Source organism: Nyctereutes procyonoides, unplaced genomic scaffold, assembly GCF_905146905.1.
Source record: "Nyctereutes procyonoides isolate TBG_1078 unplaced genomic scaffold, NYPRO_anot_genome, whole genome shotgun sequence".
NCBI lineage: Eukaryota > Metazoa > Chordata > Mammalia > Carnivora > Canidae > Nyctereutes > Nyctereutes procyonoides.
The window spans coordinates 60,896,722-60,916,545 of NW_026575052.1; the positions used below are offsets into that span (position 1 = coordinate 60,896,722).

The 19,824-nt window shown below is 37.1% G+C and overlaps 1 protein-coding gene across 5 annotated transcripts in view; it reads right to left on the bottom strand.

Moving 5' to 3' along the window:
• The window catches only part of USP6NL (USP6 N-terminal like), a 172,390-nt gene that overhangs the window by 21,192 nt on the left and 131,374 nt on the right, over window positions 1-19,824 (bottom strand). For 4 of the 5 annotated variants that reach the window (XM_055331117.1, XM_055331114.1, XM_055331115.1 and 1 more), the window contains exons 8-14: window positions 18,689-18,798; window positions 16,208-16,256; window positions 14,621-14,741; window positions 11,145-11,239; window positions 10,414-10,479; window positions 10,221-10,320; window positions 7,678-7,830 (exon numbers count right to left, since the gene is read on the bottom strand). In XM_055331117.1, coding sequence (XP_055187092.1) covers window positions 7,678-7,830; window positions 10,221-10,320; window positions 10,414-10,479; window positions 11,145-11,239; window positions 14,621-14,741; window positions 16,208-16,256; window positions 18,689-18,798 — 694 coding nt within the window. Of the gene's footprint in view, window positions 1-7,677; window positions 7,831-10,220; window positions 10,321-10,413; window positions 10,480-11,144; window positions 11,240-14,620; window positions 14,742-16,207; window positions 16,257-18,688; window positions 18,799-19,241; window positions 19,460-19,824 lie in introns of those variants that run through there. The other variant, XM_055331118.1, reaches the window with a different exon arrangement.

The window sequence follows — 19,824 nt, forward strand, 5'->3', positions numbered from 1 at the left end:
CAAGCAAGATGGGTCCCTGGCTAAAACCTGGTGGAGAAAACAGCTATGACAGTTTGGGGTTTAAGTGAAAAACTTTTAATGTGGAATTGGTGTTAGATCATAGTTGAGAATAACAGTCTTAATTTTATGAGGTTTGACAATGGCACTGTGGTTAGCCAGGAGAAAGTCCTTGTTTCTTAGACATAGAGACTAAAGTTTTTAGGGTGAAATATCATGAGATCTTAATTATTCAATAATAATTGGATACATAAATACATGGGGGGGGGCTTTAACGCTCTTTCCTTTGTGTATGTTTGAAAAGCTTTCCATAAAACTTTATACAAATAAATTTAGAAACTGAAGTGAACAACTTTCTAAGAAAAAAATAAATGATTCACCCTGACCTCAGAAAACAAGTAAAACAATAACCAATAACCAGGAAAGCATAAAGTTATCAAAGAATGATTCCCCACAAACAAGCATATCAGACTAAAACAGCTTCATAAGTGTATTTTTTAAAAGAGAATCTTTTTTTAAAGATTTTATTTATTTATTTATTTATTTATTTATTTATTTATTTATTCATTCATTCATTCATTCATTCAAGACAGAGAGAGAGAGAGAGACATAGACAGAGGGAGCAGCAGGCTCCACGCATGGAGCTGATGTGGGACTCAATCCCAGGACCCCAGGATCACACCCTGGGCCAAAGGCAGGCGCTAAACTGCTGAGCCACCCAGGCGTCCCTTCATAAGTATATTTTATTTTTTTATATATTTTTAAAGATTTTATTTATTTATTCATGGGAGAGAGAGAGAGAGAGAGGGAGGCAGAGACATAGGCAGCGGGAGAAGCAGGCTCCATGCAGGGAGCCTGACGTGGGACTTGATCCCAGGTCTCCAGGATCACGCCTTGGGCCGAAGGCAGCGCTAAACCACTGAGCCACTGGGGCTGCCCCATAGTGTATTTTAAACTGCTAAGGAACAATTTAAATGCCACATAAAATTTTCCAGAACAGAGAGGAAGCAGGAAACTCCAAACTATGATGCCATCATAACCTAATAATACATAGGAGTGTTGGTTAACTAATGCAACCGCACATAGGAATAACAACAAAAAAATTAAGTAAAATATTAGCAAGTATAAATCATCAGTACTTTAACAGAATAATTGATCACAACCAAGTGAAATTTATCCAAGAAGCCTAATGATGATTAACAATTAGAAAATACATTAATAAAACTCACCATACTAAAAGGTTTTTATAAAAGAAAAATAAAAAGATTAGTTCATTTGTGCCTAAAAAGCACCTTTAAAAAACCCTCAACATCTACCTTTTTTTTTTAATTTGGAAAAACAGTAACAGTTTGATACTGTCTTAAGATGAAAAAGAAATAAGAAGTGTAAGTATTTAAAAGAAAGAAAAAACACTATATTTGTTGATAACTGTATATTTAGAATCTTGGAAAATGTGAGGGAATCAATCTTGCTATGTAACATTAGAAATAAAGCAAAAGAGAGAGGGTTCTGGGAAGATGGCAGACTAAGAAGCCCCAGGAATATGTCTCCCCACCTAGATAGCAACTGCACTAGCAGACTCTGTCTCTATAACTATTTTGGAACTCATATATGTTGAAATCTTGTAACAGCCAGGAGAAGGCTTGAATGGGAAACCACAGTTAATACTGGCCAATTTCAGCTCTCAGCACTGTAGAAAATGCCCATGACTTCTCCCCTGCCACTGGTCATAGGGCAGGTGGCTTTACTTTGTTCCTAGAGCAGTTTGTATGCAGCCTGGAGAGCCAGGATGGGAAAAATAAATGTGTCCTCCAGATAATGGAGATCTGTGCTCTGACTGCTGATAGCTGCTTCTGTCAGAGAGGTGCAGACTAAGAGGCGGAGGCCATTTTTGTTGCACCTCCTCCCACCCTTGCAAGCCCCTCTGGGCAACTTTCAGGGACTTTCAAGGGACAGTCCCCTTTTTCTCCTCCACTTTATCTTTTCCCCTTCTTTTCCCCTCTTCTGGGGGTAGGGGGGCAAATGTTACAGACTAGAACATTCAAAAACTATATGCTATATATATAATAAATATATAAATTATATAGATTTATATATATATATATATATATATATATATATATATATATATATATAAAACTATAAACTACCTATACGAAGAAAATTAGAAAGTGATTATACATGTTCAGGGAAAGGTTCTGAAAAAGTGCTGAGGAGAATTTAAGTTTACACTTTAGGTGGATCCTTGGCACAGACACAGCCTATAACACTAAAACAAATAAACAATACAACAAAAAACAGGAAGCCTAGGGAAAATGGAGAAAGCTCCAGAGTTACCACATTGTTATATTAAAAATTGCTCAGTTCTCAACAACAACAAAAAATCAAACGAGGTACAAAGAAAAAGGAAAGCCTGGCTCACTCAAATGAAAAAAAAATAAATCAACAGAAACTGTCCCTGAAAAAGACCAATGGCAGATAAACTAGACAAAGACTTTAAAGTGTCTTAAAGAAGCTCAAAGAACTAAAGGAAGATGTGGAGAAAGTCAAGAGAATCATGTATGAACAAAATAGAAGTATGAATAAAGAGAACACTTAAAAAGAGACCAGAAAGAAATTCTGGAGCTGAAAAGTACGATAAATGAAATTAAATAATCACTAGAGGCACCCAAAGGCAGGTAGAAGAAAGAACCAGCCAATTTGAAGACAGGACAATGGAAATTATCAAGTCTGAGGAACAGAAAAAAGAAAGATTGAAGAAAAGTGAACAGGGCCTGAGGGATGGTAGAAACCATCAAGCAGACAAACATATGCATTATGAGGAGTCCCAGAAGGAGAGGGAGACAGGACAGAAAAAAATATCTGACAAAATTATGGCTGAAAACTTCCCAAATTTGATTAAGGACATGAATATAAACATACAGGAAGCTCAAAGAACTTCAAGTAAAATGAACTCAAAGAAACTCACATGAAGACACATTACAAACTTTCAAAAGACAAAGGGAATCATGAAAGCAGTAAGAGAGAAGCAATTTGACACATATAAGGTATCCTCATAAGGTTATAAGTAGATTTCTCATCAGAAACTTTGAAGGTCAGAAGGCAGTCGGCCAATATATTCAGAGTATTAAAAAGAAAAAAAAACTATCGACCAAGAATCCTGTATCTGGTAAAACTGTCCTTCAAAAGTGAGGGAAAATTTAAGACATTCCCAGATAAACAAAAGTGGAGGGAGGAGCACCTGGGTGACTCAGTGGTTGAGTGTCTGCCTTTGCCTCAGGTTGTGATCCTGCTTTGTTTTGGGCTCCCCACAGGGAGCCTGCTTCTCCCTCTGCCTATGTCTCTGCCTCTCTCTGTGTGTCTCTCATGAATAAATAAATAAAATCTTAAAAAACAAAAAAAGTCGAGGGAGTCTGTTAACCACTAGATCTGCTCTGAAAGAAATGCTCAAGGATGCAGGGTGAAATGAAAGGATATTACACAGAAATTCAAAAGTGTAAAAAGAAATAAGGATCACAAGACAGGTAAATACATGGGGAATTATAAAAGCTAATATCACTGTAACAATGATTTGTTTTTGTGTTTAACTTCACTTCTGTTTTTCTATATGAGTTAAGAGAATAAGTTTTTTTTTAAATTATTTGTCTAAAAACATGTATTGTTGTACCTTTGGTTTGTAACTCCACATTTTATTTTCTCCATAATTTAAGAGACTAATGCATTTAAAAGAATTATTACTTTATGTTTTTGGGCACAGACTGTATAAAGATGTCATTTGGGGACATTAACTGAAAGGGCTGGGGATGGAGCTGAGCTGTAAAGGAGCAGGGCTTTCATATGTTATTGAAGTTCATCCAAATCCAAATTAGAGACTTATAACTTTAGGATGTTAAACCTAATGCTTTAACCACACACACACACACACACACACACACACACACACACACACACAGGTATAGAATATACACAGAAGAAAAGAAGTAATTTAAACGTTTCACAATAAAAAAATTAACCAAATGGAAAGTAAGATAGTAGTCTAGGAAATAAACGACAAAATTCTATAAAGTATAAAAAAAAGACAAATAGTAAAATGACAGAAGTCCTTCCTTATCCGTCATTACTTTAAAAGTAAATGGTTTAAACTTTCAAATCAAAAGACAGAGATTGGCAGAATGGGCAAAAAGACACATAATCCAACTGTATGTTACCTTCAGGAGACTCACTTTACATCAAAAGACGACAGCATCACCACCACCACCAACAACAACAATAAAAGACACCCGATGGAAAGTGAAGGGATGGAAAAAGACATTCCAAGCAAACAGTAACAAAAGGGAGTTGGGGCAGCTATACTAAATCAGACAAAACAGACTATAAATCTAAAAAAGGCTATGAGACAAAAAAGGGGGCATTATATATTAATAAAAGGTTCAATACAGCAAGCAGATATAACAACAGCAAACATGTATGAACCTAATAATAGACCATCAAAATATGTGTTAGACAAATGGACAGAATTGAAGGGAGAAAAAGTTCCACAATAATAGCTGGAAACTTCAATACCTGTCCCACAGTAAAGGACAGAACCAGGCAGAAGATGAGGACACAGAGGACATAAACCACACAATAAACCAACTGGATCCAACAGAATTTACAGGACTCTCTACCCAACAACAGCACACACATTCTTCTCAAGTGCACATGTAACATTTTCTAGGATACACCATATATTAGGTCACAAATTGAGTCTCAACAGATTTTAAAAGATAGATGTTCTACAAAGTATTTTCTCTGACCACAAAAGGGGGAAGTTAGAAGTCAATCAACAGAAGTAAAATTGGAAAATTCACAAATTTGTGGAAATTAAAAACACATCTTTAAAACTCTTCCCTTAAGCCAAAAGGAATTCTAGATGGGCAAAAGATTTAAGCACAAAAAAAGCCAACATAAAAGTTGCGGAGAAAATATAGGTAACCAAAAACTTTTTCAGTCAGCAGGTGGAAAATTCTTTACCCAAGACAGAGACGTGAGATGCCACAAAGACTGATTATTTTTTTAAGATTTTATTTATTTATTTATGAGACACAGAGAGAGAGAGGCAGAGACAGATAAAAGGAGAAGTAGGCTCCTCGCAGGGAACCTGATGTGGGACCCGATCCCAGACCCAGGATCATGCCCTGATCCAAAGGCAGGTGCTCAATCGCTGAACCACCCAGGCATCCCAAGACTAAAATTAAAAAAAAAAAAATTCTATATTAAAAGTATCTACAACACATATAATAAACTGGCCAATTTCTTTACTTAGGAACAATGTACATGAATACAGCAATAGAAAAATGGGCAGCAGATGAACAGAGAAAGTTTATTGAAAAAGAAACTAAAATGCCCAATAAAAATAAAAGAAAGACACTCAATCAAAATTAAAGAAATGTGAATCAAAACAATGGAAGACTATAACCAACCAGAAAAAAAATTAGCAATTTAAAATACCATGCGTTGTGTGGGGGTCTGGGAAAACATACTGCAAACTAGGGCAGCTCATAAGGAGTCACAAAGAAATAACATGCTCATGTGTGTTTTTAAGATGATAGATAGGATGTTAAAACTTCTTGCTACGGTGACAATTTAATTATCTTAATTACCTTAATGTTCCATATACAGCTTGCAATAATTTAAAGAGGATAACACAGGGCAGGCTGTAGAGCACAAAGCCCAGAAAGTAAATGTTTAACAGTAGAAATACAGATGAAAGGCAGATTATTGTCCTACAAATTACAGAGCCACCTTACCACTTTCCACTAACTCTCAGTCTGATTAAAGCACACTTTAGCCAATGTGCCTGGTATTATTTATCTTTCCCTCTCCTTTATTCATGCCTCCCCCCATCCCATTCTACTATTTCCAAGTAAGAAGATCTTACAAACTACTATTACTAAGTTTACTCAATGTGAAAGGAGGGTGAGTATTTTTTCAGAGCTAGTTTTAGGGATTAAATGAGATAATGCATGTAGCCTGTGGCCCATCCTAAGCATTCTATAATAGCTGCTATTAGACCCTAAGTCATCCTATTCTGCAATATTTTATTCTCATGTTTAAATAGTTCTACTATATGTATAGGTCTTTTATTACAACTTGTTTTGACTCTTTTTTAAAAAAAGCAAGATACTTTGAAATAAATGCTAAAATGGTAAGAATACACTTAGCCACTGTTGTCCTGCGGGTGCGCCCTGCTATGGTAAAGAACCAACAGGGAATGGACACTGAACACCAAAGGGGTGTCCTCACTTTGCAAAGGTGATGGCTTTACAAGGCTTCTGACCACAATCAATCATTGCTGTGACAGTTTTTTTTTTAAGATTTTATTCATTTATTCATGAGAAACAGAGAGAGAGAAAGAGAGAGAGAGAGAGAGAGAGAGGCAGAGACACAGGCAGAGGGAAAAGCAGGCTCCATGCAAGGAGCCCGACGTGGGACTCGATCCCGGGACTCCAGGATCACGCCCTGGGCCGAAGGCAGGCGCCGAACCGCTGAGCTACTCAGGGATCCCAACAGTTTGTTATCTAGTGAATCTTGATGATCCAGAACAAACTCAAGAGAAACATTGACTAGACCCCTCAAAACGAAGTAACTAAAAGCATAGCATCTTGGTTTTTACCAAAGGGAAAAAGATGTGCTTTCCATGAACGTATGTCTGCTTGTTCTGTACGGACACATCCAAGAAGACATCCAAACATATGCCACACTGATAGGGAAATGTTACCTCAACTCTACCTGAGGGCCTAACAGGTAATGTTACTTTTCACCTCTCAAACATGCTCTTCCACTTCCCTATTGCCTTACCACACCCAGCCACTGGAAAAAACACAAGAAAGGAAAGAGGCAGATAATGACTTTTTCTCTGGAAACCATTCATTGTCAAATCATATCTGGTCAAAACTCTTGAGTTATTCCTGCTGTGATTTTCCACAGTTTCTTTTTTCTTCCCTCTCATTCTACCCTTCCTTTGACCCTTCTCCAATTTATCCTATTTATTTACAGTTCATTTGTTATCAGTTATATAAATTCTGTCTGGCCTGTGGGCACCTTAAGACAAGAAGCATGCCCTTCTCTTCAGTTGCCCAATCTCCCGCACAGGGCCTCACAGAAAATCTACACGGAAGTGCTAGGAGACGTTTTGAAATAAGCAAACAAAATATATTATCCACACTGCAACGAGCCCCGGAGAGCAGTCAGAAAGCCTGGACTCCAGTGTCAAGAGAACACCCTCAGCTGGTTCTATAGCTTCAGACAGAAGCATTTCAGCATGCGTGTCCTCCTCTTCTACAAAATGGATCTCTTACTTTCTCTGCTATGGTTTTACAAATGAGATGATGAAAGTAAAGGTCATTCATTGTTTGATGCTCATTTAAAGCGCCACGATTACTTCTCCTGATCAGTGTTATTTGCCATCCAACCTTCTAAATTTAAGTAGAGATAGGATATTCTATTAGGTAGGAGAAGCATATTTCATTAATGCATTTATTTGCTTTTTCTTAAAATAAGCACAAAGCCATAGCAGCTTGCCTGATATCACGAGTACACCATAATGCTTATGTTCTGAAACAGAAATGGCCCGTGTTCTGTGCGCCATTTCCCAACGTTAATTATGACTTAGATAGAAAGTGTCTGAATATTTCTTACCAGGTTCTGGAAGGTCTAATTTTGCACGCTTTAGTTCTACCATAGAAATCTGAAGTTGCTCTATTACAAAGTCATCTTCGAAGAAAAAATCCTTTGCCAGAGTCTCCTGAAGAAATTCTACAAGTTCTTCCATAGACAATTTCATTAGATGTTCTAAGAAAAAAATGAGAAAAATACAGATGCTGAGTCAAAAGTCACTTCAGGGTGAGAAGGTAATGTATTCTATTCTGGTGCAGTATTTTTTAAAATGGGCACAGCATTCAACTTACACATAGCACTGTGAATATCACTGACACTCAGTAAGATAAAAGTATTTTCTGATATCCAAGCAGTCACGTCTACTCTTTGGGAAGACAGGGAGAAGTAAATTACTGCTAAATACCATTTCATCAGTTCATTTAAGAATATCACACCTTAGACATTAATATGAACCCAGAGCAAGCACTTTGACATGAGGGCTTTTGTTTTACTGTCATGGTGTTTTACCTCTCATAGCAAACGCATTTCAAATCTATTTTTACAGTTACAGAATTTCCAAAAAAATCTGGATTACTAACTTGATTTTTATTTCTACTTACAAAATTAGTTTTATTTAAAACAATTCAGATTACAAAGTAGAAAGCAAAAGTCAGCTATGATCCTACTAGCCAGCCACTGCCCTACAAGTAGATGTGTGTACACAAGTATCAATTCAAAAAACTATACTTTGAGTACATCGGATATACTATAATGTACTGTAATCCACTTAAATTAGTCTTCTAATACTGGGCATTTAAGTTAATACTAATTTTTTTAAAATTTAAAACCAGTGTGTGATAAATCTCCCATAATAAATGTCTCTAAATATTGTTAAGGCAACCAGGAAAAAACAAGAACAAAATCTTAGGAGCTTTAGCTAACTACTGGTTAAGGTGCCCAGACACAGTTTTTGAAGCTTCATATGGTGGTGAAGAAACTTCATACAAGACCTTGAGCTTCATCTTCCTAACAGAAAAAAAAAAAAAAAAAACAAATAGCAGCAGACACATTTTTTCCAACAGCTATTTAGTCTGGTGATATGACAGGATATAAAGTAGGTATTATGCTTTAAAGTTTATTTGCAAAGGTGAAGAAACTTTTCACCTGCCAAGGTTAACCAAGATTCATATAAATAAAACATAATTTAAGACTGAGAACAGAGCTATGGAGAAATAAAACATCGTATTTCCACTTTTTCGCTGTTTTGTGAACATTAAACCAATACATACATATTTTAATAAAAAAGTATACTTTTGTTCCACATCTTGGTCAGTTCGTAATCCAGAAAGAAAAGATGCAGGGAGGATAGGAGGGTCAGGGGAGGGAAAGAGAAGAGGAGGAGGTGGGTCTTGGGAAGCAGTTCTCTAGGTGCTGTGGTTTGTGTACTGGAGGTGTGAGGATTGGGTGTAAGGGAAATGAATCACAGCATCTCTGATTCCTTATCTTTCAGGATAAACAATACAAATCTGATTTTACAGGGAGTTTTCATTTCTCTCTAAAGTTTGGATAATCCAAAGTCATGCTTTTCAAGTAAGCAATCAAATAACTAAAAATACCTAAAATGCACTTAGAACAACGCCAAGCACAGCAGGGAAAAAAACCTCACAAAACATGACCTCAAATACTCAATTAGCTTATAATTTAGTTGGGAAGTTGAACAGATGAGTCATGCAAGAATAACCTAAGAAAGGAGAATGATCAATGAATGTGAACCTATGTTGTAAGACGTAGACTGGAAGTGCTCTGTGAAGTTCTCAAGCTCTCAATGATTCTCTTCTCTGCAGAGTTACAAGAAGAGTTACTAGGAGTTGTTGTAATTTTAAAGGCTGAACTGAGGCTTTAAGATGAATAAGGTTCTTCATATTCAAGAAGAAAACTCTCATTTCTTGATTTTAAAGTAAGGCACTGCATGCCAAGTTTATAGAACCCTTGAAATACTGCAACTGAAGACTCTTTTAAAGCCTTGTTGCGTTTAAACAACCAGAGACAGTGACTGTACTTGCCCCAGAGGCCACGATGCAAGTCAAGCAGAGAGATGAGCAGAAGGTTCCCCATCTCTGGTCTACAGCTTGGAGCTGAGTGGTTTTTTTTCCTGGATGGAGGAAACAGTGATGGATAATATAACTGGACTTTTTAAACTAAGGGCCTGGTTTCTTTGGTTTCTCTCTTCTCTGATTACAAACCAGAGATTCATAATGATGAAAAGCAATATCAGAAATGTGGGAACAAATAGTAAGAATAATATCATTAGTAAAACCAACTTTTGTATTCTACTACTTAAGTGGGAAAATGAAACTGAAATTGGAAAAAAAAAAAAAAAAAAAACACCCCTGCAATGTAATTGGCTTCTAGATATGAGGAAGAACCAATGGAAGCCAATTACCAACTGAACATGATTGACTTTCAAGATTTTTTTGAATCTATCCCTAAAAGAAAATGAATCTGAAGTTAGGTGAAGAATAAGAAATCAGAGTTAAATCAAGCCTTGATCTCTGTGAAATCTTTATACTTAAACATTTCCTTACTTTTGTGTAATTTTAAGATTGTGTAAGACATGGCGGTAAGAACTCGTTCTCCTTCAAAGATGTAGATATCCCATATTCTGAGGTTTAGTGTAAAGGGAGTCTGTAATTAAAAACAAAACAGAGATAAGATTAACAGTTCACCCTCACCTGGTATTTATAATTTTATGATGGGGTTTTGTAAATAAATACTCACACGATCAAGGAAACATTGAAAAAACCATTTCATTGTGTAAAAACTTGTATAGATTTCTTGAGAATCCTGAAAAATACAAAGACTTCAAATTTCTGGATTGCAGCAAACAAAATATGACAATCTAATACTCAAAGTTAGGAAAGCTGTTGGAGGTAGCTGTCAAAGCTAAACATAAAACTGTTTCATTCCAAATCTTTTTGCATGCTGGAGTATTTCTAAGTTTTTCTCCTCACCCTAGCTCTCTCCTTCAATCTCACTTTTGGAAATCATCTTAGGAATAAATCCTTCTTCTATAGGATTGTAATACAACATTTTGATTCTCTACGATGTATTTTACAGGCAAGTACCTCTGTTCACTAAATTATCGTGCTTTATAGTACAGCATGTATATGGTTCACTAAGGACGAGTTTGTATGACCCTTAAAGTCCTTTTGGTGCAATAAAACAGCCTCCAAAATTACTAAGAAATTATATATCTTTAAAAACTGTACTATTTGTATATACCCTATGCAAAGAAGTGGTTTGATTCTATGAGTTAGGGCTGTGATGGTTCATCAGTACTAAATTTCACAAATCTCATGCTCTTGAAACACCTAGGAATTATAACTGTATAGTAAATGAAATGGGCAACACAGCACATCAATAAAGCAATTGGGACCGAAGGCTGCACTCAATTCTTCCAGCTTTATTCTTGGTGTAAGTGGGTATAAGTCAATGTTACATCTACCTACCAAGTGTTGCTTAAGCTTGGATAGAAACTTATTCAGTATTTTTTCATGATGTTCTTGAAACCTCAAGAGTTTAGGAAAACCTTGAACAAAAAAGCCTAGAATACAAACATAAAAACAATATTTCATAAACAATAGCAACAAAAACCCCTCTTTTAAAATATAACGCATTTCTTTCATTTTTAACTGTCCGCAACAACAAAACTCCAATAGTTACTAACATACTTGTCCTCCCCATCAAGGAAATAATTGAGTGTGAGCTCTGGGTAAAAAAACTTGCAGTTTTGTACTTGTTTGCTAAAGAGCTCCTGTAACTTTGTAAAAATACAAAGGAGGGCAGAATATTTCTGAATTAGAGAAAAACTTAGAAACTAAAAAAAATGAAAACAGAAGCCATTTATCAGGATTGTCTATTCTCTTAAAGATCTTTTTTTTTTTTTTTTTATTTATGATAGTCACACAGCGAGAGAGAGAGAGAGAGGCAGAGACACAGGCAGAGGGAGAAGCAGGCTCCATGCACTGGGAGCCCGACGTGGGATTCGATCCCGGGTCTCCAGGATCGCGCCCTGAGCCAAAGGCAGGTGCCAAACCGCTGCGCCACCCAGAGATCCCTATTCTTTTAAAGATCTTAAAGCAGATCTTAAATGTGCAAATGTTTTATGAGCTATTCTAAAATCTTGAGGACTTTTGTTTTACTATCACTATGCTACATAACCAACATTTTATTGCTTTTTTCAGGGTTACTCTAGCTTCATTAATATTGTCCTTCCAAAGTTTTTATCACTTTTTAGTCCCTTCTGTGATATTTGACATCAGCTAAGACATACTGGCACAGTGTGATCAATGTTAAATCAGAAACTGTAATTTATCCCATCTCATTATACAACATAGTCTATAAGATTTCTAGGAAGTAAGTAATTATAAATAGTAATTGAGTACTGATTTTGTGCATCTAATTCGTGGAACTTTACATTTATTCTTATTTACAAGTTTCCTTTCAGATATTCTTCTTTTTATTTCTTCCAATAAAAAGGATTTTTACTCAACAGATTTTTATCATTTCTCCTTCCAACCTAGGATTTATGTAACTTAATTAATAGATATCTTATGTTTTTTAAAAAGAATCCAGAGGAAGTACTGTGTGCTCCACAAACCCTTCTGGCATGTTCATAATGATATGGGCTTCTCAATGTTTCTAACATGTTTTACAAACTAAAACTTTGTTTAACTCACTCTGTCAGATTTACTTGATCTTAGAGTCTCATTTGTTCCCCCACAGAACATCTGCTTCCAAAAAGTGAAACTGTGTTCCTCCAAGAACCCAAGGAACATACTTATGTGTGTGAATATTTCCAGAGATAGAGATTCTATTCCTCCCATAGTAACATTTTCCAGGAAAATGACGTCATAAAAAGTATATCTCTCTATCTATGCCATTCTCCTGGTCAATTGTGATAGGAACGGCAATTAGAAGAACTTCAAGAGGGATCCCTGGGTGGTGCAGCGGTTTGGCGCCTGCCTTTGGCCCAGGGCGTGATCCTGGAGACCCGGGATCGAATCCCACATCGGGCTCCCGGTGCATGGAGCCTGATTCTCCCTCTGCCTGTGTCTCTGCCTCTCTCTCTCTCTCTCTCTGTGACTATCATATAAAAAAAAAAAAGAACTTCAAGAAAAAGTCTCATTTTGAAAAAGGTAATGCCCCTCAGTAATAAACACTCACTCGACGATGCTAAGATAACTAACGTTACTTCACTTCTTAGTGATATCCCAGGCTTGATATTTTAAAGTCTCATTTTCTGCAGCCCTCACTTTATTTTGTACATTTATAATGACGTCAGTATCATGTAGGGGATGCAAAGAACTGAGGCAACTTTCAGTGATAAAATTCCATAGGCGGATCTACAAATATCTCTAAATACAAACTTCACCAAAATAATGACCTAAACTGCACAGTAAATGCAAATATAAGGATAGTAAAATTAACATTTCTTTATAGATTAGACTGGTGACAATTGCTGAAAGTAAGCTATCAGGTGTGTTCAAAAGAAATGACTTTCTTAGAGCTGGGCAGTCTTCCACCGAATTACATACTACTGAAACTGTAACATCACTTTGTACTTCAACACAGATCAGCAACACCATTCCCTGGTGAAGCAAAACAGAGATGGATGAGGGAAAGTAATTTTTTTTCAAGATGTCTTTTCAAATGATACTGCATGTTGGATGGCAGTTTGATATACTGCGTCTTACTTTTGGAGGCTCTTGATGGGATCCAAAGTGTCCAGAAACAGTTATCATTAGTAATAGTATTCATTTAAAAAATATTCACAAGGAAAAGTAAGGGAGATGGTCCAATCTGTGCACGTCCACATGGGCGCATTGCACAAACACACACACACACACACACACACACACACACACACACACACAAATACCACCACAAAAACTACATGGTAAGAATGTGTAAATTAATAGACTATAATCATAATTCTGAAAATGTTAAAATATCACTTTAAACATGAGGCGGGGGCAGCCCCGGTGACATAGCAGTTTAGTGCCACCTGCAGCCCTGGGTGTGATCCCCGAGACCCAAGATTGAGTCCTACATCAGGCTCCCTGCATGGAGCCTGCTTCTCTCTCTGCCTGTGTCTCTGCCTCTCTCTCTCCCTCTCTGTGTCTCTCATGAATAAATAAAATCTTTAAAAAAATAAAAAATAAAAATAAACATGAGGTGGGTTCCTCACCACATAAAACTTATTCACAAACAGAACTTAGATGATCTATTCTTAGAGTGACTTGTGTTAAAAATTTGTTTTTAATTTGGTATTATTACAGGGGTGGCACTGGGAAGATAATTTTGCACGAAATGTACAAATGCCACTTTTATTACCAAGATGCAAACCAAACTCTATAAAGTTTCTTGTATATGCTTGGCAGATACAAAGGAAAGGTTATTAAAAACAATCTTCTAATTTGAAAACCAAAAACTCATGCAAGTTTTGAGATAATGAAGTAACTACAACATGTTATCAGCAGCCTTTTATCATAAAATGGAATCCATTTTAGCTAAAAGAACCAAAACACCATTTCACTGAAATGATAACTGTATGATAGTCTAAGGTTTTGGTCAAAGGCATCCTATATTTCTCCCAGTAATACAGCGTTTCCTAAATTGCTCCAAACCTAAATTAGTTTCTTCTGACCGGGGGCAAGTAAGGAAGAAATTTCAAAATGCCAATAGTATACCCTGAGGTAAAAATAAAGGCATATAAATATGAACAGAAAAGCTTAGCAATGTTCAATAAAGAAGGAGGACATAAGAAAGGACTCACAAACACTAACTGGCCGAACAAGCCCTCAGACGTTGTTTCTATACTTAACACTACCAAGCATCTTCCAAAGTTTGACTTTGCTTTAATTTACCTTTTTTTCCCCTTCCTTGTTTTTATTGTTTTTGGTAAACTATAGGGTTTTCTTACCATGCATGGCATGCTTGGGGCCTGAGAATAGTTTGACCAGGGCCCAGAAGGCATCTTCTTCATTCATATACATAAGGAGCAAAGCTGTGATCTGGCTCATCCCCTGACAGTAACCAACTTCCTGAAGATAAATGAGAACAAAGAAACCGGGTATTTTAAGATCCAATTATATGCATATGCACATACAAAAACCTGCCCTACAAAATAATCAGAAAATGCCTAAACACATTAAATAATGGGCAATTCTACAAAGATTGCATTTTTTTATGATATTAAGCTATATACTATAAAAATAAATTGGTATTCAAGAATAAATGTAGAAGTGTGGACAAAGTATAAAGCTGTATGTATTTTTACTGTGCCCTATTCAATACCACTATACCTTCTGTAAAGAGCACTAATAGTTTATTTTTCCTTTGTATGTTATTCTCAGTTCAATATTCCTCCTCTTTGTTCAAATGCTGGCAAATTTCTCTCCTCCTACAGTTCCCTTCCCAAGTTGCTGTCTTGTCTCCTGTAGATTTCCCGGCCTGAGAGAGACACATTTCAGGATACCCAGGCAGTCTATGTCCCTTCTCTGAGAACTGTCTACTCTCCCCAAATTCCCTGCTTGTGCCATATGAACTGGACCTGATGGAGAAGAAGAGGTCACTTGACCCCATCGGCTGCACGGACTAATCACATACTCGCCCCAAGATATCTGTAATCAGACGGTGAGATGCATTTAAACGGAATGGTCATATTAAGTCTGTGTGGGCAATTTTAGCCAATGGGAAAACTGAAAAGTAGGCAGAGAAAGCAATATGAAGAGAGAAACAGTGGAACAAACAGTTTACAGAGATAATCTGTTTCCATGTGGCCCCAGAGTAGAAGAGCTAGAAAGTGTAGCTCCTTCTCAGTGAAGGCTTCTCACTTTCCAGCTCCAATTTCCATGAAACCCAACTATTGCTTCATTTCTATGAAAAGGCCTTTAATAAATTCTTTTTTAACTTGCCCTAGTTTGAAATTTCTCGAAACTTAAAGGTTTTAATAGAAATTACACACCCAAGGTTCAAGGTTGTCCTCCCTAGAACCTAGTCAACAAGCATTTAACATCATTAGGTCCAACACTAAGTGATCTTTCCCCAAATTACCACCTCTCACTGAGTGATAGGTACATTAAGAACAACATGTTCCATTACCAAAAAGTTTACTTTCAGCCTACTCCTAGGTTTAGCAAGTAGGTACACATGATCTCCTGTTTGGACCTCACCGAGTGAAAATGTGACCCCAAAACACAACTTCCCAGAGGTATTGAAGGGTGAGCAAGGGTGGAGCAAAAATTAATCTGCCCACCAACTTCCTAAACTCCTAGCACTACTCATTCTTAGAGCTATTATGTAAAATAAAAACAAGAAAAACACCATAACAAAACAATTCAGAAGAGGGTGAAAAATGAGTCACTGGCATACAGTGGTTTTTCCCATTTCTGAATTGGTTCCAAGATCCCAGGGTCACCAGAGGAGCCTTGAAAAGATCTACAGAAGGAGGGGGTGCCCAAAGAGTTCCTCCAATTTCTCAGCTGTGGTTAGGTATGCTCTGACTTACCGTGTTATAAATAGAATATGCAGCAAGAACATGGAATAGGGACTGTTGCCTAGAGAAAAGAAAGTTTATAATGAATATATTTCAGTTATTTCATATATTTTTAAAAATTATAAACTTAAAAAAAATGTTTGCCTGAAAATAGATAACCCAAACAAAAGTACTAGTGTAATAAAGAAGATCCCAAGCTCAAATGTAAGCAATACTCTATATAGTCTATATTTAAGGTTAGATTACATTCGTTTTTTTTTTTTTTAAAGGGCTGGAGGAGCAGAGGGAGAGAGAGAATCTCAAGCAGGTACCACACCCAGCACAGAGTGCTATGAGGGGCTCGATCCCACAACCCTGAGCCAAAATCAAGTCGGACACTCAACTGACTGAGCCACCCAGATGCCCCTGACATTCATTCTGATAGAATTTATAGCAAAAATCACAAAGGGCTTCACAATCTCTTAAATTTGTTGCCCTCCTTCACTGAACTATTCTCAATATAAAATCATCCCCATAGGAGCAGCCAGCTTGGCAGAACTATGGAGGTCTTGTAAAGCCTCAGTTATATGGCAAAAAGGTAAAATGTTGCCGGGCAGGGGCAACATCATCTGTATATGCTGTATATGCTGAGCTGTATATGCTCACACTCTGCCTCCAATATTTCCTGCTCTCTCTCCCAAAGCCAAATCTGAGGTCCAAGATTCAAGGGCCACAAATGGGGATTACTCTACCCACTATTATCTCTAGTAGTCCACTAGCAAAATGTTTGCTTCCCATCCTATCAGCCTTAAGTTCTACTGGTCTAGGAGTCCCTTGTTCCACAGGGAGAAATGTTTCCACCAGGAGACATGATGATTCCACTGAACTAGAAATTGAGATTTCTACCCAATCACATTGGGCTCCTCATGCCTCTGAATCAATAAGCAAAGAAGGAGGTGATCGTATGGGTTGAAGCAACTGATCCTGATTACTAAGGAGAAACTGAGTTGCTACTACATAATAAGAGTAAGAAAGAGTGGGCCTAGAAGGCAGGAAAATACTTAGGGTTTCTCTTGTATAGCTAAGCCTTGTGATTAAAGTCAATGGAAAACTACAGCAATCTGATTCAGGCAAGACTGCTAATGGTCCAGAATTAAATTCAGGTCACCCCACCAGGTAGAGAACCATGACCAACTGAGGTGCCTGTGGAGGGCAAAGGGAATACGAAACAGGTAGTGGAAATCAGGAACTATGTGCCCAGCCACAGAAATGATGATTATAATTGTTAAGAGCATTTCTTCCTTATTTTGGTATGACTATGTTCATATATATGTATTTAAAAATATTTTGATTTTCTTCCTTCCTTTTCCCTTTTCATCTAACATATTACCTATATTAAATTATTAACGGTTAATTTTTATCTTGTAGTATTTTGGTTTTAGAATATCAAAGCAATGAGTTTTATCTTGCAGTATTTTGGTTTTAGAATATCAAAGCAAAGAGTAAACATCACCAAGGACTTTGCATCCTCTTGTGGGGAAAGGGTTACCCTAGTTTCAGTCCTAGGCAAAAGAGTTGTCTCATGTTAGGCAAAAGTATGACCTTCTATTATCCGTATCTGGAAACTGAGTGGACAAGGATGTACTGTAATGATCAGTACACCACGGGTGTCATCTTGGCTAGGCTACAACCCCCACATATCTAAAAGCTAATCCATACATTGCTATAAAAAAAAAAAAAAGAAAAGAGAAAGGCATTCTGTAGGCGTGATTAAGACCCATGAGCACTTGACTTTAAGTAGGAGAGGTTACCCTCAACAATCTTGGTGGGTCTGATTCAATCACAGGAAAGGATGTAAGAGCAATGTGAGGCCTCCCTGGGGAGGCTCTTCCTGTGCTTAGGAGTTCCTGACTGTCGTTCCTGTTGGCCTGTCCTCCAGATATGGGACTTGCCTAGTCAGCCCCCACTACCAAGTTGATTCCTCCCAATAAATCTCTGAAAACACAGGTCTTACTGGTTTCTGTTTCTCCTGTTGAACTCAGCCAATACAGATGTCAACAAAACTATACCTCTCATTCATAAACCGTAATTCTCATTTCTTTCATTCATTCATCTTCTTCTTTTTTTTTTTTTTTTTTTTTTTGTAGTTCCAGCTATGCAATGGGGTCAAGTTTCTAGGGATCATGGCTCTCAAAAACTAACACAATCTCCAATTTCTTTACTAGGATTTTGATAAAAGTAGCCACTACATTTTTAAGAATTACCAGATCATAAAATGACTCTATCAACTGTATAGCATCCACTATGTCAAAGGTTAAAAATTTAAGTTAACCTAGATCCTAGGTTTCACACAACATGGACCAAATGATCTGCAAAAGCTTAAACCTTTAGGACCTGCATCAAAATTATAGTTTATGTAAGACATTCTACTTACTCATGTTTTAAGTTAACAAAGACTTTAGTAAACACTATTTACAAATGCTATTTATATTTCATAACTTAAAGTTTACTTACTTAACACCGTATCTGTCTCTAAACATAATATGGTCCCGAAATGTACGGTTGACATCAAGGTCTATTTGTCTGATATCAGGTGAACAACCCCGTGCTCTGTGTTTTAATTTCTGAAGAAGAAACAAAGAGAGGAATAAAGTATATTTTTTTTGGAAATCAGTTGTTGAAAATAATTCTCATTAAAATAATGAATCATAAAATAATTCTCATTAAAAACCTGTTTCAGTTTAGAAAAATCACACCCGCGGTTCACCAATGAATGTGAAGAGGCACACAATAAACAGCTCTCCCCCACCCATCCCTTCTCCCTTCCAACCGCCTTTTCCCTCTCCTCTTAACATACAGTTAAGATTTTAATTTTGAATGAAGAACTTTCGGAGTCTGCATTGCTAAGTCTATGTAAAAGTTCTTCATGGCTGAGCCACAGAGTCTGCTAGAATTTCCTTTTTCTTTCCAGCACAGTATTTTTGTTTTCCTTCAAACTAATCATTGCCTTGTTTCTTGATTTGCTTCATTTTCTACAAGCTTGTTGCTAATCCAATCCCAAACTCACTTTAAACTCCATCAATCTCCTCTGGCGTTGTTGCAATGGAAAAGGTACTCTCCGATTTCAAATTCGTGCAGACACCTCTCCAGAGCCTCTGGTCCCGCCCTAGGCTTGGGCTCCTGGACCTCTGGACCTGCTGCACAGCTGGGATCTTGGGGTCCCCCTTCACCCTCTGCTAGGCCTTCCTTCGCTTGGATCCCATTTTCTGGATCTCACATCTTTTTCTTTCTTGGTTTATTCCCTTGTTCTAGGGGAGCACATCCTCTAGTAGCTCCTGTGGAAGGGTGTACGGAAGATAAATTTTTTTGAAACTTTGAACGTCTGATAATTCTAACCTCCTTCTCATTTAACTGTTCGGCTGTTTTAGAATTCTAAATTGGGAAATATCTTTGCTCAAAAGGTGCTGCCTTTACTGTCTTCTAGTTTCCAGTGTTGCCACTCTAATTCTGGTTTCTTTATGTGAAATCTTTTTCTCTAGAAACTTGTAGGCACTTTTCTCTCCACATCCTGAACTTTACATCTCTGTGCTTGATTTGTATCTACTTTTATCCACAGGGTGGGCACCTGATGGATCTTTTCAATCTTATAA